This window comes from Thunnus maccoyii, chromosome 19, assembly GCF_910596095.1.
Source record: "Thunnus maccoyii chromosome 19, fThuMac1.1, whole genome shotgun sequence".
Lineage (NCBI taxonomy): Eukaryota > Metazoa > Chordata > Actinopteri > Scombriformes > Scombridae > Thunnus > Thunnus maccoyii.
Window position 1 is genome coordinate 24,176,240 of NC_056551.1, and position 25,402 is coordinate 24,201,641.

General features: G+C 39.3%; 1 protein-coding gene across 1 annotated transcript; it reads right to left on the reverse strand.

Moving 5' to 3' along the window:
* Positions 1 to 142: 142 nt before the first annotated feature.
* Positions 143 to 17,366, reverse strand: LOC121886036 (gasdermin-E-like). The gene is made up of 10 exons (XM_042395923.1): positions 16,856 to 17,366; positions 14,618 to 14,819; positions 14,217 to 14,382; positions 7,696 to 7,789; positions 6,959 to 7,000; positions 6,738 to 6,794; positions 5,190 to 5,317; positions 4,908 to 5,043; positions 4,745 to 4,815; positions 143 to 2,901 (listed from the first exon to the last, which is right to left on the reverse strand). Exons 1-10 carry the CDS (start codon positions 17,064 to 17,066, stop codon positions 2,668 to 2,670), a joined length of 1,341 nt encoding a protein of 446 aa, XP_042251857.1. The 5' UTR covers positions 17,067 to 17,366; the 3' UTR covers positions 143 to 2,667.
* Positions 17,367 to 25,402: the final 8,036 nt, after the last annotated feature.

The following is a 25,402-nucleotide window of genomic DNA, read 5'->3' on the forward strand; positions in this document are numbered from 1 at the left end:
ATACAAAACTACACACAACAGCACATCACATACATCCACAATGTCAATTAGAAATTAATAATGTAAACTAGACTCAGTGGTCACCCAGTTGATTGGTCTTTAGTAGATTTTTTAATTTGGCCTCGAATGTATTGATTGAACTACAGTTTTTCATATCATCAGGTAGGGCATTCCACTGAGTTGTGGCTTTCACAGAGAAAGCTGACTGCCCAAATGTAGTGCGATGAAATGGTTTGGTACAACCTTGTCTAAAGTGACATCTGCATTTAGATCTATGCAAAAGACATTATTAAAGACCTCAGGGGGATTTTGGACCAAGGTGTTAGACAGCACTCTACACCACCATCATCAAAACACCTAGTGAGGGAATATCTTTTAGAAGAATGTTGTTCCATCCATCCAGTAGAGTTTCATAGACTTGTTGAATCAATGCCAAGGTGCATTGAAGCTGTTCTGTTGGCACGTGGTGGCACAACACCTTACTTAGACACTTTATGATGGTGATGATCCGTTAATTTGTCATCCGTCTGTATGTGATATGCATGAGGTGAATGAGGAGGCATGAGGTGACTAGATCTGCCAATTGGTTGAAAGTGTGTAACGAAAGTGTGTGTACCTTCAAAGCAGGTTATCCAGCCTGCAGGGCCTTGGCAACAGATTGTTTAAAATGCCTTCCAGGAGACTAGCCTGTTCTCTAGTCACATGGGACAAAATGCATCAAGAGTGAGATCTGTGTGCTACCTCTATATATCTGCTCTTAATGAGACAATAGTCTCTGGGTGTGTTTGTGACTGCCAGTGAGAGGCAGAGGGAGGGGCTTCAGTGTACGTACAGTGGATGATTTATTGGATTGCTCAGCAGTAAGACATCCTCCACAGCCAGGAGCTGGGGCTCTCCCTGATGAACAACAACATAACCTGCAGGTGGAAGGTGGAACTGCAGTGGGAGCATCTATAGCACCAGATAGCAGAGGAGATGCTGCAGCACCATCTACTGACCAGTCATCTCCATCATATACAGGCTTTGAAGACACCTACATTGGCACCTCAAGAGACACCATGTCTTTCTACTCCTATATGGAGCCTAGTAACAATGCAGAAAAAAGCAGCCCATGATGTCAACTCCAACATTGGATTTTTCATCTATAGCTGTACAAGGAGGAGCATTTAGAGGTTCTTTGGAAAGTGCATTTTTTGCGCCAATGCTAGAATGCCCCGATGGGGCTGGGAGTGTTCAACATGTGTATAGACCCTGGAAAATAACAGAGTTACAGGCTATTATTAAAAGACTTCCAGAGCCTAAGATTTGTGGGAAAATATTTGCAACTGACCTTAAGAAGATGGTAGCGCAGTGCAAACCTAATTCAGCAGAATTGGAACCTGTTTGTGTTACCAAGTTGGTGATGTATTATGACTACCAGGGTGTTGAAGAGATGGATTCCATACCACCACGCATCTTAAGTGCTAGTAACCTCTCCATGGCGGTGACCCTCTACTGTACGCAAAGTACATGGGTTGTAGACTGAACTTCTTCAGAATTATGGTGGTGATATCTATGTGTAACAATGTTTGAATGTTTTGGTTTAGACTATGCATTGGAATGCTTTCATTTTACTATACCTTGAGTTTCTATTGAAATTTGTTAGTCATTAGCTTATATGCTTAGCATTGAGTGTAGACTTTAAAATGCTATTACCTTAATCAGTATGTAGTGTCTTACATTAATACCTAAGAGTTGACAATAAGTTGCATCACTTATATTTTTTATATGCATTTATTTTCTTATTTTTGATGGTTATGGAGTATACTCTGAGTAGTGATAAGTGTAATGCCTATATATATATTATTATCTTTAATTGACTAGGCAGAATTTGCCAGTGACACAAATTATGGATGACATAGCACCCATAAAAACTAAGTTTATTTCTGGAGGAAATACGTTGATTCTATCTGCACTCCAGAATGACCCACTGAAGCATAATGTACTGCTTTCCAAAATAGGAGCGTAAAAACCATTAAAAACCGTTAAAAACCGTTAAAAATCACTTTTAAAAAATAATGATGGTTTATGATGTGACAACTCTGTGGTTAAGGTCTGGGTAGGTTTAGGCACAAAAAGCACTTGGTTAGGATTAGCGAAAGATCATGTTTGGGGTTAAAATCATTATTTGAAATGTGGTTTCTCCTTCCTTAGGTGGTTGAAACATGAAGCAAATAGCAGTCTCCTTCCCCTAAGTCCATTATTGCCCTTAAAACCAATTATCTTGCTATCCACCCAACCTGCCTCCTCCTACTAAGGAAGTCACCTAATGTCATCTGAATTGCGTCACTTCCCTGGGTCATAATTACTATGGCCATTTGATGGCATCTGTCATTAAACATTAATTTACAACCTATAGTGTCTTTTTCTTGACAGACTTGAAGCCTAATATAAGCTTCAGATCAACTTTTGAATGCATTTTTGCACAAAATGACTGTGTGGACAAACTGTGGATTTTGGCCTCCATCACTTACACTGAAAGCACATTTGAAGGGAATCTTTTAGAAGCCAGTATTACCAGGAGGAATGATTAGAGCGAGGAAACCTCTGTCACTGTTCATATGGACACCTGACTGTTGTCACCTGTCCTTTAATACTGACTCTATAATAAAAGAAGAGCTGACTACATTATGAGTGTGTTTTGGGCTTCATCAAGCTGAGTCCCTGCACGACGAGACACACAAGCTCCAGCAGCAATTTTGGTGGGAACTCTGGTCTGTCCCACTGATCTCTCAGCTCTGTCAGCGTCTGATCGGTCAAACAGAGAAGCTCGGCCGCCCAGCGGAGCTCTCCTTCTTCCTGCAGGGAGGCAGGCAGAGACTCTGGGAGTTTGACCTGAGCGTTCTCCTCCAGGCTGTTCACCTGAACAACAAGACAAGACACAGACAGACAGAGAAAGATGTTCTTGAATGTTGCTGTGATGAGATCAATACTATAATAGCAACATTTAGAGTATGTCAGTCCTTCCAGGAAATTGTGATTTTGCGAACGCAATAATTAACACAAACTCAAGAAATCTCCACAATATTTGCGAGAGCTTGCAATTTTATGAGATAACCACAACTTCAGCAAGGATTCAGGTGCATTCAGGTGGAAGACAGACAAATCTCACCTGCCAACAAAAATGATGCCATAGACCGAGCAAAACAATTCCCAAACGTTCCCAAATGAGGTTTGATTCAATTTGGAACTGAGGTACAGTATTTTCTTTTTTATATAACTTTGAGCCCATTGTTCTCATGTTCAGAATATACATTTAAAAAATACCACTGAAATATAGTTGTTTCTGTGATATCTAGTATGCTTTTTATCGAAGGAAATGATTAGAAACACATTATCTAATGATATAGCTACTCTGGATGGCATTACCCTGGCCTCTAGTTCCACTGTAAGGAATCTGGGAGTTATCTTTGATCAGGATACGTCCTTTAACTCCCACATAAATCAAATTTCAAAGACTGCCTTTTTTCACTTACGTAATATCGCAAAAATCAGGCACATCCTGCTACCAAAAAGATGCAGAAAAACTAGTCCACGCATTTGTTACTTCTAGGCTGGATTATTGCAATTCCTTATTATCAGGCTACCCTAACAAGTCTCTAAAGACTCTCCAGCTGGTCCAGAATGCAGCTGCACGTGTACTGACTAAAACTAGAAAAAGAGATCACATTTTAGCTTCGCTACATTGGCTTCCTGTAAAATCCAGAATAGAATTTAAAATCCTTCTCCTAACTTACAAAGCCCTTAATGGTCAGGCACCATCATATCTTGAAGAGCTCAGAGTACCATATTACCCCACTAGAACACTGCGCTCCCAGAATGCAGGCTTACTGGTGGTTCCTACAGTCTTTAAAAGTAGAATGGGAGGCAGAGCCTTCAGCTATCAGGCTCCTCTCCTGTGGAACCATCTTCTAGACTCGGTCCGGGGTGCAGACACCCTCTCTATGTTTAAGAGTAGGCTTAAAACTTTCCTTTTTGATAAAGCTTATAGTTAGGGCCGACCAGGCTCACCTTGGATCAGCCCTTAGTTATGCTGCTATAGGCCTAGACTGCTGGGGGACTTCCCATGATGCACTGAGCTCCTCTCTCCTCTTCCTCCTCTCCATCTGTATGCATTCATGTAACATCAATGCATGTAACTAATTTTGCTTCTTCCTTAGAGTTTTTTGTACTTTCTCATCTCGCAGGAAACCCTGGGTTGCAGGCTGAGCCTTCGTGGTCCTTCGCGGTCCTGTTGGCATCCTTCCCTGGCTGCTGTTATTGTTATGATTGTTGTTATTCTGCCCCCCCCTCCTCCCCTTTCCCTCTTTCTTTCTCTCTCTCAACTCAACTGGTCAAAGCAGCAAAAGCATCTCTGTAAATTAAAGAGTACGGTCTTGACCTGCTCTAATGTGAAAAGTGCCCTGAGATCACTTTTGTTGTGATTTGGCGCTATATAAATAAAAATTGATTGATTGATTGATTGATTGCATATGACTCTTCATTGGTAGTAGGTTTTTTTTGAAATCACATTATTTTCCTTTGCTTGCAATTTTTCTAAATTCCCCCAATTTTACCGCAAGCAGACTGCATAAAAAATTGCATATTGTATCACAGTTGTCAAGCAGCCACTGCACAATCAAATAATTTTGGCTGCAATAATCACAAAAAACTGCAAAATCCTGGAGGGACTGGCATGTAGATGTTAGTGAGGGAATAAACCAACCAGCTGCTGGAGGACTCTTAGTGTTTCAGGACTGCAGGTAGCCAGAAGAGCTGCAGCATCATCTGGTAAACCTGGGGAGAAAAAATAACAGAAAATGTTTTAATTCATTCATCATGTGCTGTAGATTCTGCTAAATCAGTGTGTAGTGTGTGTCAGTCCATACCTTCCATGGCGCTGACAAGCAGGTGAGCAGCATTCTTCTGAGAATTGAAGACTTCAGAAACATCAAGAAGATCCATGAATGAAGAGACAGCTGGAGACTGTGGACGCTTAAACACTCCTTTACTGCTCTGATCCAACTGAAGAGAGGAAACAGATGAAGGTGTGACATATATCATGTCTCCAGTACGTGATAAATGTTAAATGTTCCCTCCAGAAACCTCTGGAGGACCACACAGAGCTTCGCACAGGTTTTCACCCTGACTGTTGTGAACATTGGTCTTACTGTTTCCTCCAGAAGAGAGAGAGCGTCTCTGTCTTGCAGAAGCTCACTGAGTGTTTTCAACAGATCACGACGTCTTGACTCACGAAGGTCTTCCAGCGGCTGCAGAAGAGCTGCTTTCTGAAATATGTCTGCAGGAAACACAACAGCAGTTACCATTTAATCCAGTGAGTAAAGTAGGAAAGTTCAACACAACATAACAAAGGTCGATGTAATGATGCTAAATTTGTATCTGATATCAGGTTTTCACTGCCTGTCAGGAAAAGAAATATTTTTACATGATGTTGATTACTAAACATTAAAAACAACAAGCAGTCATCTTTGCCCTCCCTATATACTTCCAGACTGATTTCTGATCACCCTAATTACTGTAGTTGTGTAACCATCTCTAGTCTTTTCTCTGTATGTTTCCTGCATGATACGATGTAGTACAGTCTCTGCTTCTTGACACTGCTCATAAGTTGCTGTTGCTCACAAGATCACTGTCTGATTCTGCTCACTGTGACTTGCTCTCTCCTGCTCCTACTACTGCTGTATTTCACATCCGTCAGCATATCAACCTCAAGATCAGAAATCAAGTAGCGTCATTATGCTTCTGTCTTCTCAAATGATGATTGACAACTTCAAACTTTTCTCATAATAACAAGATGAGGATCTCATAATTATGAGAAAACTATCTCATAATTATAATTATTAATAATTATAAGATACTTAAATATGACTATGAGATAAGGTATCCAATTTATTTTTCTTTGGTGAACGTAATGTCCTTCCATAATTTCCTGCATTGCACTGCAATAATAATAATAATAATAATAATAATAATAATAATAATAATTAAAGCTGCAAGCAGCGTTGGTCGGGACCTCGCACTCTGGCCCGCCAGGATCAGATCATTTTGCCTTTTAAAAATGAGGGATATTTGTAACAAGTGCGGTGTGCTTTTATTTTGAAAGTTTGATTGACATGTGTACTGTCAGGTGTGACATAAGTACAATAAGTAACTGCAGCTGGACATAGAAAAATACTCATTGTTTTACAGTGCTACTGTTTTACAGTAGTCCTCTGCCTCTTGGGCTCAGTCCCTAATAATATTCAACCAGTCCCTCCATGAAATTGTGATTTTGCGATCACAATCATTAACACAAATTCAAGAAATCTCCGCAATATTTGCGAGAGCTTGCTTGTGATTTGGACCAATTGTGGGATTTTGTGTCGTGGTAACTTATGTCATCGCAGTGCATAGGAAGTGATTAGATTTTATCCTTCATTATTTCACATTATTTTCCTTTGCTTGCAATTTTTCCAAATTCCTGCAATTTTGCCACAAAAAGAGCACAAAACATGTCAAATTTTATCGCAATTTTTGAGAAAAACCACTGCAAAATCAGTTTTCGCCACAAGAGGGCAGCTAACATGTGGCAGATGATGAACACCAGGTTTTTCAGGTGATGACTGATCTTGTTGATGATGTAGAAGTCTCAGAAACTCAGGTATCGAATATGATTTAAATGAGGTTACATTGTGAGGACATTTAGGACTCAAACTGACCTTCCGTCAGTTGTTGCAGCGTCTCGTCGTCTCCATCTGTGCTGACCTTCCACCATCCTGCCGAGGTTTCCATGGTATCAATTTATAAGTTATTGGATATAAGATGGAGTCAACAGCAGCAGCATCAGTATGACAGTGAAGACAGAGATGAGCAGTAAACAACAGAACTGAGCTTCTCAGTAAAAATAAGTTGAAAAGTTGATAGAAAGCTAAAAACAGACCTTTGTTATAACGTTCCATATTGATGAATCGAGGTGGAATACCTGAACAAAAGTGAAGAACAAGTTATGAAGTTATCTCTTCATCTCCATCTGCTGTTATATTAACCTGTGTTGTCTATCTAGATTCAAACACCAGACGTATAAACACACAAAAACAAAAGAATCTTATATTTCCGAAGGCAGAATGTGCTCATCTCACCTGTCTTCACACCTGTAAACATGTTTGTTATCATTAATAATCAGTATCTAAACAGTTTAAAATGGTTTACAACTCACTATAATGTAGTTATAAGCAGATATAAGGAAATTGTAAGTGTTTATTTACTTCTCCTATGGAGACCTATTTTGTATTATGACCGCTGTGTTTTATTATAATGTCATTCATTATTTGTTCATACAGCAGGAAATACTTCAAGGTGTCAACAGGAGGAGTTATAGTTGTTGACTAATACATTAATAAACACTTATATCTGCTGACAGCTACATTATAGCGAATTATAAACCATTTATTATCTCTTTATAGACTGATTTTTAATACATAACAAAGAGTTATAAACATGTATTTACTCTTTATAGACTATTATTACTGATAAATAGGTGGGGATAAACAGGAAGAGATAGCTTCCGTCTTTTTTTAAAAAGAATGTGTTCAAACTGTGCAGATGTGATTTACAGCAGCACTAACATGTGTTGTGTGGGTGAGTAGAGACGCAGTAACAGAGAGAGTTGTGTCTCACCCAGAGTATTGTCCTCAGTGGTGATCTCCATCAGGCTGTAAGCAAAGGTGACATCTTCGGGAACAGTGAAGCTTGTCAAGTCCTTCTTCTTCCTCTGAAGGAACAAACACAGCAGGATCAGTGAGACACGTTTACACTCAAACATTTCAGGTGTCATATCAGAATAAAATCCAGACATGATTTACAGGCTAATTCTTGTGATTCTCTATATTTTTCCTCCTGACACAGAAATACTTTTCAGAGACTGACAATATGATCGCTGTTATTAGTCTTTGGAGCTGTTTTTAAACAAACTAACGTGACCAAACTCTTCATAATTAAGGAACATGTCATGTTTTTGAACAACAACAGAGGTCACAGCACAAAAGGAATAAGATATATCAGGCTTTGGATACACAAACAATACTTGTTAGTAGATCAGTTTATTGTCGGTTTAGATCCAAACATGACGTAAACATAGTAAATCACCAGAATGATCCTTAGATACAATTACACTCGGATCTCTTGAGATCTGAAAGCTATCTGACCCGAGATGCGTGAAGTGAATTAAGACTCAGATCCTCTCAGCTTTCACACACTTTAGATGAAGTAAAGAGATTTTTTTAGAGTCCATTTACTTGGTGTTTGGAGGTTTACCTTAAAATAATCCTCCACAGATTCATCATTTCACTCCTGTGACATCATCAGACTCATGATGGACAGTTTTTGGATGAAAGGAATGAAATGGATGAAAATTGATGCGGCAAAACCAGAGATATTGTCTTTATTAGTCCACACATTCTTCTTCCTTTTCGAAACATGTTGCCCACATTATCCACAATGCACCTGGAGATTGTGGTGCGTTACGTAATGGATATTTTTACTCCTATGTTTTATTGTCTTAAGTTTATGTGCGCTCTTTGTCTTCTCAACCCAATCGCCAGAATAAAACGTTGGCGTTTCTGCAAACCATGGATCGAAATGTCTACATTTCATATGTTGAATGTCTATGTTTCAATGTTGGCTATTATCAGTTGAATAATGATGTTTTATGATGTGACAACACTGTGGTTAACCCATAAGAACCCAGACCCATTTCTCCTTAAAGGAAAATTATGGGGAATATAAAACAGACCAAATGGACCACAAGGAACACATTTCAAGGAACAATTTTTTTTTAAATTCTACCTTCAGTGTCAAAGAACTGTAATGTAACATATATGTAATAACGATATTTCCCTAACTTGTTTTATATCAATTCTTTTCAAGAAATGTGGTCAGAACAGGTTAAATGTAATACAGGACGTCTTATTAAAGCATCAGAATTTTTAAATGGGTTGAAACCTACCTTTTAGTAACAAAAAACAAGCTTTTTAAAATTAGCTAGTTCTGTCACATTTGCTGACCATTTTGGAAGTGATGTCACATGGGTACACAGATTCACACATTGTCACATGACTGCACCAGGATGTTCAGTAGATGTCACTTAGGGACTTCATGAGTTAAAATCAAGGATAAAGCTGTATAAGGAATTTTCCAGAACACTGAAAGGGTTGGTGACACCTGTGTCACCATGGGTTCTTATGGGTTAAGGTCTGGTTAGGTTAAGGCACAAGGTTAGGGAAAGATTAGGGAAGGGAAAGATCATGGTTTGGATTAAAATAATAAAATAAAATAAAAAAAACGGCTGCTAATGTCATCTCACTTAATGACATCTCACTAAAGACACCCAGTTTTGTCACCGGAAAAAGGGTCAACATCTTGGTTGAAATGGGAAGTGGGCATTGGTTTCGAGGTGGTCTTGACCCGTGCTCTCTGCTGCAGCTAACTTCCTAGCCATCCACCGACCCCTCCTCCTGCTAATGAGAAAGTCAGTTCATATAGATCTCATGTGAACTATGTCACTTCAGAAACATTGATATATGTATTGTTGAAATGTTGATATGCTACGTATTACACATGATGAAATGTAGAGATTCAACATATTCATGGTTTGCAGAAACATACAATGCCAACGTTTTATTCTGGTGACCAGGCTGGTCTTCTATTAGTCCTATACTGTCTTATGGCTGAGTGCAGAGTGTGTCTTCTTCCTCTCGTGTGAGCATTTACAACCACCGGTTGCCAGAATGTTAACAAAGGCAAAGTTGTGATTCGGCTGTCAACCTTAAAACTCAGCAGATAAAGACGCAGGTGCAGAAACCCCTTTAGATTGAGCTGTGAATGGACAAAGGACAACTGTATTGTGTTATGATGCATGTAATTTATTTTGTACAAATAATCATTCAGGCATCTCTTTCAGCCAAACTGAGAGATCTGCATTTGCAAATGTGTACCTTGGATATTGCAATAAAACTCTGAAAAACAACTTGCTCCCTGTGAATTCATCTTAAATTTCCACAACAGGTATGCTAGTAGCAGCTAATGTAGCCTGGAGCTGCTAGCCTCAGAGATGAGATCACTTCACTCTAACTCAACACCCCCAGATTTTTTTTTTACTTTTCAAACTTTGGCCCCAGCAAACACTGTGACATCATCAGCTCCCTATTTATACTACTTTTTACACAGAGCACATGGAAACACACTGTGGAGGGGAAAAAAATGATCATTAGAAGTGTACTGTTGGAGAAAATACATATATTAATATTTTGATGATCGTTAATCCGGTGTACAAGTGTGTTCAGTTGATTAGTTCTGTCTTTAAAGAATATGATACACTCTTGACCCTGTCTATTGATCTTTATATGTTGTGATCACATTGTTCTGTTTTATGCAAAATGTCTGTTAGGAAAAGAAGAAATAGGAAAGGTTATCAGTAGCGCATGATACATGGTGACCCCGATTCTAAGAAGTGATGGTTGAAAAAAGGGAAACTAAATGCAAGAACTGGAAACTGTATGAGACAGGCATGACTCCATATATGGAATTGTTATCGATTATCTTGCAGGAAACAGGTGTCTGCAGACAGAGAAGTGTGACTGTACACAAGATTCTTGTATTGATAGTTGTGTTGGGTGGAGGCTGAAAGTATAAAGCGTTTGTGTGGGGAGGGGACAAAAATGATTATGAAGGCTGTGCAAAGATGATGTGTTATAAACATGGTGAATGGACATGTGCACATCTGAAACTGTGGAATGAATGTGGGTTTCCAGCACATGGTTGTTTAGTTTAAATCAGACTGAAAATCTGAAAATTTGAGAAAACAACTATGTAAACTATAAAAGGGAAAAGAAAGGCAAAAAGGATGTCGGTTGGCAGACCTTTGTGTATGGGATAAAGAGAGTGTTGTGAGTGATATGAAAAAGAATAGAGACAGATAAGGAAAAAGCGGATAAGAAAGCTCACCCAGGGCTGGTCCTGGACTGTCCCCCTGCAACAGCACCGCAACCACCCCCGTACCAGTCACAACCTGAAGGAGATGCCAACTGTTGAACCCTGCCTCCACCAACACAGCCAGCCTCACAGACACACAGCAGCCTCAGATGTCCAGATCTTGATGGATTAGCAGCAGTGGGAGACACTGACGACCCACTCTTCTCCCCACCAGGCGTAGCCTACCACATTCGACATGCTGCTGAGCAGCAGTGCCAAGAGCACCATGCATGAGTAGAAGCTGTGGCAGTTGCATGTTCATCACCAGCTCAACTGCTACTATCACCGTCATCACATGACCTCTCTCACCAAGGAAACATTCTGTTCTCTCTTTTGAGGCAGCCAAGAGGAACCGATGGAGCAGTGGTAACTATGCCTATTGTGGAGGTACCAAATCCACAGGGAGGGCAGAATGGTGCGCCATTAACCATGCATGTGTACCGCCCATGGAGACACAGTGACCTGAAGGAACTACAACACCCCTCCAAGGTAGGAGGAGGTGAATTCTGCCTGCAAATCCAGGAACTAATGTGTCACCATCGCCTGACTTCAGAAGAAAGTCAGAGACTGCTGAAATGGAAACTGGGCTTTGGCATGGGTCATGTGGAAGCAACTGGTGATGCAGCCTGACCACTCGACCAGGATATTCCATGGAGTGCCCAGCCTTGTTGAAGGACCTTTACCAGAAATCAAAAACAATGCGATTAAACATTGCATTCATGTGGACAGAGACTGGCTCGCTGATGTGCTGGGGTATGCTAGGTAATAAAACAAGCCAACGATAAAGTAACAAAGAAGAACCAGTGGGGACAGGAAGAGACCTGGAAGAGGGTGAGACAAACACACACACTTGATGATATAGAAATGTTAATGGTTCAGAAAATTGTTTCCCCAGTGGAATTATCAGTGACCAATTTGTTGGTGGCAGAAAGAGAGATTTTGCTAAACAACATGTAACCACCAGTGGGATAGACTGCATGCAACTTGAAGATTTACACTGCACTGCTTATGTCAAACACACTCCAGGACCAGATGAAGGATTTGAGAAACAGTGGAGAAGGAAAAGAGTCAGGTTTGCTAACTGGTGCCCATTATAAATCTCACTAAATCATTTGGTTTTATATTTGTGGGATTACATGCAGTGCATATACTCTCACAAAGAGGCCAAAATTATGTCAGTCATCATTGACTGTCTCTGATCCAAGGCTGACAGATGTTTCAAATGAACTATGGGTATGATGAATAATGCAGCACCTTTAATAATTGTGACGCCTAAATCTGATTACAGATCATGCAGAACCCCGTATCCACTTAAACCAGAGGCTATTGAGGGAATAACACCAGTTGTAATGCATTACTAGAAAAGGGAGTAATTTTGCCATGTCCAGATTCAACTGTGTGCACACCTATCTTTCCGGTCAAAAAGGCACAGCAGGAAGGCCAGTTTATGACTTGGAGGTTTGTCCAAGATTTAAAAGCAGTGAATGATGCAGTCCATGCCAGGCAGTACCTGATCCTCACACAATCCTAACACAGGTACCAAATAACAGTAAGTGTTTTACTGCAGTCGACCTAGCAAATACATTTTTCAGCATACCAGTACATCCAGATTAGCAATTCTGGTTTGCATTCACAATTAAAGAAAAAACATGCATGCATTCACAAGAATGAGTCAGGGTTATGTAGGATCACCTACAGTGTACTCTGCAGCTCTACATGAGAACTTGGAGGGATTTCACCCTCCCTGCAGTAGTAAACGGGTTCAGTATGTGGATGTTCTCCTTTTGTGCGCAGAAACAGAAGAGGCCTGTAAGACTGATACAGTGGCACTGCCACAGTATTTAGCAACACAAGGCCACAAAGCCAGTCTTTCTACACCGCAGTGGGTAAAAAAGGAAGTAACCTTCCTAGGCCAACTGATTTCCCAAGAAGGAAAGAGAATGTCAGATGACAGGATCTAAGCCATCTTAAAAATTCCAAAACCAAGCACAAAAAAACAAATGATGGCATTTTTGGGCATCCCTGACTATGCCCAGATGGCACAGTCTCTGCAGAGGATGACACATGACCATGGACTGAGACTTACAGATGCACTGACCTGGACTGAGGAAGGAAATGACAGTTTTGTGAAACTCAAACAAGCATGGACCACAGCCCCGACCTTGGGCTTGGTAGACCCACAACAACCCTTTACTCAACCTGTTTGTGAAAAAAAGAGGTTTATGTCATCAGTACTGCTGCAAAAACATGGGGGGAAACTACTGTTGCCGCAGGGCTGCCACACAGCCTTAAAGCAATGGCAGCTACATCACTAGCCCTATTAGCTTCAAGAGGATTAGAGGGATATCAGGACTGTAACCTACTAGTTCCTCATGCAGTTTCCTTAATCCTAATGGAACAAAAAACAGCAGGTTGCTGTCTGTATAAATGGTGCAGGATGCTTTCGGGGTTGTACATGATTTTGGGACATTGTGGAAGGATTTCTGACACCCACAGGTAAACAAATTGAACATGCATCACTGGTGTCTAACCTATTAGACTCTATTTTAGTCCCACAGGGAGTGACTGTGTGCAAGTGTGAGGCACGTACCAAAGCACAGGACTCAAGTGTCAAGAGGAAATGAAAGCACAGCAAAGGCAGCTACACAAGCTCCAATCCAAATTGTGATGCAAATGTCTAGCGTCCCAGCAGAATGCTCTTACAAAAGAGCGAAAACTGTGCCAAAATGTTTGTTTTCTTATCTTACAGGACAGACACATGGGAAAAAGGACTACGTGCCAACAGGGGGGATGGTAGAGACTGCAGACAGATATTTGTACACATAAAAATTTACGTGAGCACATGGCTTCTGAGACATGTTTCTGAGGCATGTTTTTTTTTCTACAATTTTAAAAATTGTAGAAAATAGAGTCATTGTTTATGATGAATAATACAAATAATTTTTCAATCCTCAACTGGTTCTTTAAGGTAATCTTAAGTGTAATTCTTAGAAGTTTGATGAATACAGGCCTAGACCTTCATAAGTACCTCAGTCTCTTAACTTTAACTGGATTTTTCATCATATAAAATAGACTTTGAGTCAGCCAGTTAGAAGTTATTTGTAGCTCACATCTTTTGTCAGTCGTTTTTTATTCTCTGTAGTTTTTCTCTCAGAGACACAAACACTCACCCACAGCGAAATCCTGAATTTTTCACACACTGCCGACACAAGGCCGTCCTTTCCAGTTTTGCCACAAAACGTGACAGGAGCAGTGTTGTAGACCCTCTGGTGAACAAAAGTCAGCTTCTCCGTCTCCTTTAGTTTCAGCATTTCCACCATCTTCTCCTTTATCTTCCTGCAGGGAACACAGGTGAGAGGAGAAGGGTTGAGGATATTTAATGAAATGTGAGAATATGGAATTAGGGTTAGGGTTAGGGTTAGGGTTAGGTTTTGTTATTCCCATGTGAGATGTTTGATGAGTTTTCAGTCCATATTCCTACTAATAATTGACTGAGAGCCCTTCACATGTGGAAACAAAGCAGAGAGAGTGTGTGTGTTTTTCTAACATTCAGAGACAAACAGAGACGTACTTGTCAGCGCAGCTCTCCTTCAGTTTTTTGATGTCCACAGTCTTTTTCCTCAGAGTGAAGGAGGACGCTCCATCCACAGTGTCCACCGATGCAGACACTTCCAGTTTGACTTTAGCTGCATCAACTCCTGCTGCTGCACGGCCTCCACTGCTGCTGTCACTCAGGTTCTCAAAATCCTTCATCAGATCCTTCTCTGTGTACTCTGCAGGGACATTTTACCTCATTATCTCAGAGCTTTTTATAAGTATTGCATCATTTTCACTAAAGATCTCATAATCTGGGCTACTCATCTCATAATTTTGACTAAATATTTCATAATTTGGCTACTTTTGTGATAATTCTGACAAAGTAATTCATAATTTTGACATTTTATGCTACTTAGGGACTGTTCGTTATTTACCAGAGGGAAGTGGGATGGCTGTGGTGTTACTTTGTTTTATTTATTTTTTTATCTTGACCCTCCCCAGAGCAGCAAAAAATTTTTTCCTTGAGCCTCCCTGAGTGATTTTTTGATTGACTGATTGATTTTATTTTGAACATGTTAAAGCAACAAAATAAAATATGTAGGCAGCAAAACAAAACAAGTAGAAATAACGTCAAACTTTCAGTAAACAACGCAAATAATAACCATTCAATGTTCAAAAAGCACATAGGATGAAGTACTTTTCTAGTCCTACCCCTTTTTTTATTCATTATCAATCAAATCAAAGCCAAAAAAATTCAAAACAACACAAGAGAATAAAGACAACTAGCATAGAAACAATAAAAAACAACACAAGTCCACCTCTTTGTTCAATATGTTATTTTTAAAGTGATTCCCGCCACCATAAATAACCATATTTTATTATATTCACACCAAAGTTAGGTAGTATTTGAGACAATAAAAAAACAAAGGTTGACCTTTTTCCTACCATTACACGTAATAGCAAACTGACCTCTGACCTCCCTTCCCTCGTCAGGAAAAAAAAGCAAACTACCAGCTCAACTTCCTCAACTTATCCTCTCCTATAGTAATGCAAAAGTTATCTATGATAATTCCAGACCATCAAAGGGTAAGTTTTTAAAATCTAATAATGTTCGCCGTGCCAGCTGACATTATTCTGGTTGCCAGTTGTTGTGTATGTTACTGTTTATCTGGGTAACAGTCATTAATATGCACATGTTGCTAATGTTGGCTGTGTGCGCGCTGAGATGTAGGTGTGTAAGATGTGTAGGCTTATTAAATGTTGTTGGTTTTGTGTGGTAGGAGGGCGGCTGTCATGCACCTTTATTCTACTGAAGTGCACACACCTTTTGTGATGATGCAATTATTATTTGTAAAGAGGAATTATCTGCTTAAGAAATTATCTGTTTGTTTAGGTGAGAACTCCTCACTCCCTCCGTGCTGTTTGCTCATTACATTGGCTGGACTAAGTTAGGTAAGTTTTGCAGTACTATATGGTAGGACACAGTAAGTTGGGCTGGTAGTTTGCTTTGTTTTCCCCCCTGATGAGGAAATGGGGGTCAGAGGTCATGGATTAAGAGTCACAGTTCGCTCAAGGGAAAATATTTGTAGCTCCAGCGAGGGCAGCCACCGCCCTCCCTCTGATAAATGATGAATACTCCTTAAGGAGACAGAACGCACACAAAGTGAGTCATTCCCCTCTCTTGCTATAACAAGTCGACATATTTTATCAGTGATTGGTCAAATCATACCAATTTATGGATTACAACCATTTATCCATGTACATGTATAATGAACAAGAGTCACATTTCCCCCATGACTCAGAAAACCAACAGCCTCCAAGCCATAGAGCACAATCCTTCTCTCAATGGCATGCACTCAGAAAGAAAACAAAGGAGCAATGATCTTCCTTCCACAATTCTGTACATTAAAACGATAAACCAATCCTTCGGTCTTTCATTACTTCTACACCGTCACCATATAACGGTAGAACGTAATTTGAAAAGGAAAAAAAGTATTTAAATACAAAACGCAACCATTTAAAGTTGTCCCCCGAGTACTAACAATCCCTTGATACACACACACACACACATATATGTATATACATACATTTAAGTATATGCTATAGTTGAGAGTAAGATTTTACGTTTAAAAAACATGATGAAACTTTAACTACACAAAGCTGATCATCTATATAATAAACACAAGCCTTCTACATGTAATGAAGTATTTTTATAATGTGTTTTTGGTACTTTTACCGCTGTTAACATATAGTTTTGTGTCAGAATACACACCTGGGGAGATGTCCGGCTCCTGCAGCAGATCGAGCAGCGTAAGATCACTGATCTTGTACTTGACGACCGACCAGAAGGTTTTTACTTTGACTTTGACCAGAGTCAGCATCTCAATTTTCAAGTTGGCATTTTCGTTGTAGATGAGATCTCCCTCCGCACCCAGACACTTCACAGCTGCTTCGGCTTTAGCTGCAAACATCTCTGAGCACATCTCTGTGGACACAAAAGCTCAGTAAAGTCCCAGTAATGTTTTCAGATCTTAACCCCCCTATAAAGGAAGAGGACAAAAATGTCAGCACGCGAAGCAACTGACTCTGATTCAACAAGAGTCTTTACTGTGTTTTAGTCTTGTGGTCGAGCTGTGATCTACTTTCTAAGTTTGGGTTTGACTGTGGGCGAGGTTAACTCACCCACCCACACTCACACACACACACACACACACACACACACACACACGCACACAAGCACATATGCACGAATGGAAAGCACGTGAGCAGGAAAAAAAGTAGTGTTTCCTGTGGAAAAAGGAGACTCTCCTCCTTTCTCCTCCTATTAACCACACACATACACGCTCCTTCACTCACACACGCGCACACACACACACACGCACACGCACGCACACACACGCACGCACACACACACATTTTGTGAGCAGATAACTAGCAGATAACTAGGTTACACACATACATGTGAGCATATAACTAGGTTACACACACACACAAACACACATGCACGAATGGAAAGCACGAGAGCAGGAAAAAAAACTGACCATTGTGTATTTCCTGTGGAAAAAAGAGACTCTCCTCCTTTCACCTCTTACTAACCACACACATACACACTCCTTCACTCTCTCTCTCTCTCTCTCTCTCTCTCTCTCTCTCTCTCTCTCTCTCTCTCTCACACACACACACACACACACACACACACACACACAGCGCTCAGCTCTGCTCCCAAGTTGTCCCATTGTTGTTGGGTTTTTTTGTTTGTGTGTTTTTTTCTTTATTAAAGTTTAAACATTGTTTAACACACTTAACAATAATTCCAAGCAGCATAATAAACAGAAAGAAAACAAAAACAAATAATAATAATTATAATAAATACCTAAATGTGAATTAAATTAACTTTAAGAGGGGTTAATCAATATATAGCATAAGTAGCTCAGAATCTGAAGACATTTCTATTTTCATTTTTTTTAAGGATTGAAAGAAAATTTTCAAGTCATTTTTAAATTTAATCTTTGTTTTACATAAAAACACCAAACTTAACAATATGATATTCAAAAACAGGTATTACATCCTTTGTAAGTAACCATTCATGCCTTGACAAAAAGTATATGTGTTATTATCCAAATTAAATCTTATGCGTAAGAATTCTCTGCATGGATAAATATTGTTAATTGACTTTTAAACGAACTTCCTTCATTTTAGGTAACAAAGAGAATAAAAAATATTTAGCTCTAACTTTGATGGTGTCCGTGAAAATCTTTAAGCACTTTTCTGTTAACAGAAAGAGGAAAACATTCATTTTTAATTAATGATCTCACATTTTGTTATTACATTTACTTTCTAAAATAATGTAATTGTCAATAAACAGAGTAGCAGATGCTGTTATTACAGGTGAATACTGTAATATTCCTTTAATTAGATTTGTCAAAGCCACAAGAATAGCTTTGACTACAAAAGAATATTGCTTATATGAGCAATCCAAATTAAATATTACTTTAAAATCAGTATGATTCAAAATATCCATTAAATATCCATTAAATGTACTAGAGGCAAGGCAAGTTAATTTGTATAGCACATTTCAACAACAAGGCAATTCAAAGTGCTTTACATAGAGCATAAAAGGCATTGAGACAGAATATAAAAGCAACATAAAAAGACATTGAAATACAATTTAAAAATTGTTAAATAGAATAAGACAGATAAAACAGGAGAATAAAAGTCACAGTTCGCTCAAGGGAAAATATTTGTAGCTCCAGCAAGGGCAGCCACCGCCCTCCCTCTGATAAATGATGAATACTCCCTAAGGAGACAGAACGCACACAAAGTGAGTCATTCCCCTCTCTTGCTATAACAAGTCGACATTTTTATAGTCATCAGTGATTGGTCAAATCATTTGTAGTACAGCGCAGTGTAAAATATTAACCCTCAAATTTGGTTTAATAAAAGGCAAACAGAAAACTTCAGAGTTGCAGCAGACCTGCAGTTTTCTGGGAGTTTGTTCCAGATATGTGAAACATAAACACTGAACGCTGCTTCTCCATGTTTAGTTTTGACTCTGGGGACAGAAAGCAGACCTGCTCCAGATGGTTCATAACATAACAGCAGATCAGAAATGCATTTTGGCCCTAAACCATTCAGTGCTTTGTAAACCAACAGACAGGACAGGCAGTGTAAAGATCTGAGAACTGGAATTTCTTAGTCTTAGTGAGGACCCTGTTATGTCACATCCTACCGGGACTTTTTCTGTTTTTTGGACTCTTTGTGTTTTTAGTCTTTTGACTTCCTTGGTTTTTGTTATCCTTCTGATGCCCTCAGACTTTTTCTGTTTTTAGTTGGACTTTTTGAGGGACTCTGTCATTTGTGTTGCATTTGTTTCCTGGTTTTTGTTTTCTCTGCTCCCTTGTGTGTTCCTCCTGTGTTTTTTGTGTCACCTGTTTGTTTACTTTAGTTCCTGTTTTATTTTGAAATATTTCCTCTTCATGTCTGGTCACTTTACTTCCTGTTTTCAGTTCAGACTTTGTCGAATTGTCTGCTTTTGTTCTGCCTTCGCACTGTGTATACTCCGAGTTTTTTTCTCCTGCGTTTACGGTTCCTGGTCCCAGTGTCTCTTGTGATTTTTGAGTTCTTTCATTAAATATTCAGCATCGTATCCAACCTGCCTGCCGTCTCTGCATTTGTGTCCACCTGCCCCATTCACCCACCTTTGTGACATGTTATGTTTAAGCAAGGACAGTTCTTGGTGTTTATTGAAAGAATAATGTCTCAGTGAAAAAAGGCAAGAGGCTGGAGGTGGTGGCTGAGGGCTGGCTTGCGTTGCAGGTGAGGTGGCAAACTGACCAGAGGCCTGTACTACGAAGCAGGATTTGGGGTTAGCGAGGTAACTTCAGGTTTAACTCTGGGTTTGCAGTCCTACGACAGTGGTTCACTTCTTGCTGGGGTTCATCACCATGGTAACTGAACAGCTAACTTGCTCCAGAGCAGGTTAACTTCAGAAGATCGGATCACAACCTGTCAACACTCTGACCAATGACCAATCAGATCACTGGAAAAAAAAGAGTCATCATTCCTACAAGATCCTGACGTGGACAAAAGTCCTAAGTTTACAATAAAGTGACAAGTAAAAAAGAGTGATATATATTTCTATAGGCCAGTGGAAACATTTCATTGTTCCAGGCTTTCTGTTTCCCCTCTGGTTTTAAAACAGCTTCTAACAAATAGAGAGATCTCCTAACTTACAAAGCCCTTAATGGTCAGGCACCATCATATCTTAAAGAGCTCATAGTACCGTATTATCCCACTAGAACACTGCGCTCCCAGAATGCAGCTTACTGGTGGTTCCTACAGTCTTTAAAAGTAGAATGGGAGGCAGAGCCTTCAGCTATCAGGCTCCTCTCTTGTGGAACCATCTACCAGATTCTGTCCGGGGTGCAGACACCCTCTCTATGTTTAAGAGTAGGCTTAAAACTTTCCTTTTTGATAAAGCTTATAGTTAGGGCCAACCAGGCTCACCTTGGATCAGCCCTTAGTTATGCTGCTATAGGCCTAGACTGCTGGGGGACTTCCCATGATGCACTGAGCTCCTCGCTCCTCCTCCTCCTCTCCATCTGTATGCATTCATGTAACATCAATGCATGTCACTAACTTTGCTTCTTCCTTGGAGTTTTTTGTGCTCATGGGGGAATTGTTGGGTCTCTGTAAATTAAAGAGTACGGTCTACACCTGCTCTATGTGAAAAGTGCCCTGAGATGACTTTTGTTGTGATTTGGCGCTATATAAATAAAAATTGATTGATTGATTGATCGTTTACAACACTAATCACATAATGATGATTTTAGCTGCATTTTAATAGTATAAAGTTTATTTTATCCCCAGAGTGAAGCTGACAGTGTGGATGATTTTACACTCTGATTCCATCACTGCAGCTCAGAATAACACGAGACAACTGCGTGATGATAACTGGAAATAAAAAACAATAATTGTCTTTTATCAGAAAAATAATCCACACACTGTTAATTGGCTCCCATGATTATAAATGCAACATTTCAGTCAGATAGACTCATCAGTCATTAACTACTTTTACACTTTTTGCTTCGGTAGCAGAAACAGTTTGGCATTACTTTTTTCTTTTTTTATGCGACATATTCAGAATGATTTCTTCATCATCCAACTAAATAGCAAAAAATTCCCTCCGTACTTAAGTCATATATAATAATTCCTACATGTATTTTAAGCCATAGCCTACTTTTAATATGTATGGCTAGTGATTCTACATCTTCTTATTCTGTTGTATGATTACAGGCTGGTTTACATTTCACTTTGTTAAATATGACTTTTTGCTGTTTCTTAAACAGAAGTTTTTCGCAGGTACTTGGTATCATCATTTCATCTCATATAATGAAGTGAAAATGTTGCGTCCTCTTTACTGGAATGAGTCTCTTGTAAGAAAACACATTGTGCCTGTTGTCCTTTGCAAAATAAAAATATAGCTTTTCTCTTATTACTGTCTTTAAGCCCCCTGGTATTTCATGAAATAAAAGACAACTTCGAACATACTATAAACATAATATTCGGTAACACTACAAATACCTTGAACAAGTTTTACAGTAACTCACCTCACTAAAGGTGGATAAAGAAAGTAATTGTTGTATTGGTCCCTCTAAACAAAACTTTGTGTTTCATTTGACCACATAAAGGAATATTTGAACATTTTCTATGAAACTAAAAGGCCCTCGAAAGTCTGCTCTCTTCCTCTGATCTCTTGCCTCTTTAATCTTTGGCAACAGCAGCTCCTCACTACGTCACTCTGTTAAATCTTCTGTAAACAGAAGCTTGTTTGCCCATGTCACAGTCTTTTGAAAGCTCCAGATTTCATTTCTGCACTCTCGTTTCACGAACTGAATGATGGGAGCGATGGTAAAAGGGTTTCCCCTCAGGAAACTGGTTATTGGAGGTGGTGTTCCTGCCCTCCACAAATCTCCTCCTGACTGTGACTGATTGAGCTGTTTTGCCTTTAGCTTTCCCAACCTGTAAAAACTCAGGATTTATTGAGACATGAGTTAGTAAGTTAGCAGATGACAGCACTAACAACAGCAACACTCTGTCAACTTTTGAGCATGAACATTCATTGTTGACCTTGGAAACAGTAGTTTAACAAAAAAACAAAAAAAAAACATAAGGGGGAATACTGATGTTGGGGAGTACTACTGCAATATGGGAAAAAAGTAGTATGAAGCCTTTTGTGGCTCCAGAGGAGCTGTGTGAAATCTAATAAATTGCCCGATGGAAACGCTGACAAAACTTTTGATTTTTGTTGAAGTTAACACAGAAAACAAGAAGAGCTATTGCCAGAGAAGGCAGCCCTGAGTGGAACTGAGGTCGGTTGGTTTTGGCGTCTCAAAGACTCACTGACCAGCATGTGAAACAACAAGATAAAGAGTATATAGTGAGCTCAACAGAAGATAGAAGATAGAGATAGGTCCAGAATCAGCACCCCAGACAGTGGTCATGACAGCTTTGAATTTGGACTACTGTTATTGAAAGATAACAGATATTATTTTACAGCATTGTAATGTGAAAACATTATGACTCCAATAAAAAAAGCTACACTGTAATGTATCACAGCACAACTCTGTTGAGCATCACTGATCAAGATCCCACTTAGAGGGTTACAAAGGTCAGTTCTGCAGGCCGAGGGTCGGCTCTTACAAATTTAGGAATCCAGGAAGTCTGTCTCTTATTTTCCTTAAGAATCAAAGATTAGTTAACAGAATTAAAGAACAAGCGGTTGTCCTCCTACACTAGATTGACAAGGACTTTGTGATGTAAAGTGTTATCATGAAATGAAACATTTGGCAATAATTTGGCATTTCCTACAATAAACAACTATTGTGAAAATAAACAGTATGAAGTAACATTTTACAATTAACATTTTTTAAAATTCCTTCGGTATTACATATTCTTATGTCACACCTAAGCGTGCTGAGCAATCTACAGTAGAGCAGCAACAGTGTTTCAGCTGTGCAAACTGTCCTTGAGGGGAAAAACAGAAATTCTGCCTGTTTATTGACAGTAGCAAAAGTTTATTTCAGATATGTTTCAGGGGATGCCACAAAGAATTAAAGTTCAGTAACGTGGAGGAAACAGATGTACATCAGGAGGATTTAACACCACATTTTACACACAATCTCTCACTCTAACTGGACATACAGACCACAACAAGCATTTGGAAAGTCCGGTGGCAAACAAGAAGTGGAAGTACTAAAATACCTTAATCATATATACTACTACCACAGAGTACTATTCTAGAAAAATTACCCAAAATAAACTGAACAGGCACTTGAACCAAAATGTATTATTTTAGCTATATTACCATCTGAACCTACTCCACCATCATTGGTGGAGGTCAAATGTAACTGGAATATTTCAAACAGTGGAATAAATGGATTAAATATATGGATCACAAACAATATTGAAGAATTTATTCAAACAGAAGGCAGACGCTGAGCTATAAAATAAGGATTCAGTAGAAGATGTGGTCAAGTCAAATATTTTACTTTATATTAGCTTTTTTTAAAATTTGCTTAATTAATAAACTATTTTCTTTTTATTTGTATATGTGTGTAGGTATGTACAGATGTGTATATATATAGAAGGCTGGGCAATATGGCAAAAATATGATCACAGTAACAATAGTTATAGTAGTAATAGAGTATCCTTATAAAGACTGAAGAAACCAGGGGGTTCATTAGTTAAACTCTAGAATAGTTTAACAAAAAAAATAACAATAACAATAACATAATGTAAACATTTAACTTTGCAGACATGCTTTATCTGTCTAACAATACAAGTTAGTTTGCCTTGTATCTTGTTAAAATAATGTAAATAAAACTAAAAGCTGTGACTACTATTACATCAAATTCATTTGGCCATCTCTCAGTTTTAGTGGTAGAACTAATATATATATATATATATACACACACACACACATATACATACAGTACTGTGCAAAGGTTTTAGGCATTAAAAGTAAAATGAGGATGCTCTCAAAAGCAATGCCATGAATGTTTTTTAGTTATCATTTAACTTCATGCAAAGTTGAGTAAACAGAAGAAACCTAAATGAAATCAATATTTGATGTGAGCAGCTTTGCCTTTAAAACAGCAGCAGTTCTCCTCGGTTCACTTTAACACAGTTTTTCATGGTAACTTGCAGGTAGGTTGTTGTAACCATCCTGGAGAAAGAATGTTCTTCTGTGGATTTATTATTTAGGTCGTCTCAGGTGCTTCTTCATGTAATCCCAGATTGACTCCATGATGTTGAGATCAGAGCTCTGTAGGGGCCAAACTATACCATCTGTTGCAGGACTCATCATTCTTCTTGTTGCTGAAAATAGTTCTTTATGACTCTAGCTGTATGCTAGGGGTCATTGTCATGTCATGAATAAATTTGGGACCGATCAGACATCTAAAGTGCCTAAAACTTTGCGCAGAATTGATTGATGATATATATATACATACATACACACACACACACACGCCAGCCACTTTATTAGCTACACCTATTCAACTGCTCATTTATGTAAATATCTAAATCAGCCAATCGAGTGGCAGCAACTCAATGCATTTAGGAATGTGGACATCACAAAGATGATTTGCTGGTATAAAATTTTTCCAGCTTACTTCAGACATGACAGGCACTCCACCTGTAGCCCTGCTAATGTTAGCACTAGCGTAGCCCTGTCAGCAGATGCCGTGGAGTTTGTCCCTCTTTGCCAGCCTGGGTTCACTGATTATCCGGGTACAGAGTCCAGCATAAAGGCTGTAAATCATTTGGCTAGATGACTGTTCTGTTTGTTCATTATTAGCCTCCGTACGAGTAGATGTGTTTACAGCTAAGCCAAACAGTCTGCTCTATGCCCTGTCTGAATCAGTCTTGTATGTAGGCCATGGATGTATGATAAGAGCTGGATAGGGCACCGCCGCTCTGCCTTGCAGCCTATTTTTCCCAGTGCCAACTCGCGGTATAACAGCGAAAAATCCCCCTGCGGCCCAAAAAGGATTTTCCCCATAGACCACCATCGTAAAAGAGACATCTGTAAAACTGTTGACAGGACCCCTCGAGCTGCAAACAACATTAATTATGACTCTTTCTATTATGAACTTTTGATCTATGGAGGTTTTATGTTTGTAAAACTTTCTTCGAGCCGAGAAAAGCGATTTAAAAATCTGTGACGTCATCACAATGTAAAGTCTATGGGCCGAGCGGGAGCTCGCAGGCGGGGCCAGCGGGGGAAACATTACTGCGCACCAGGCGAGCAATTCCT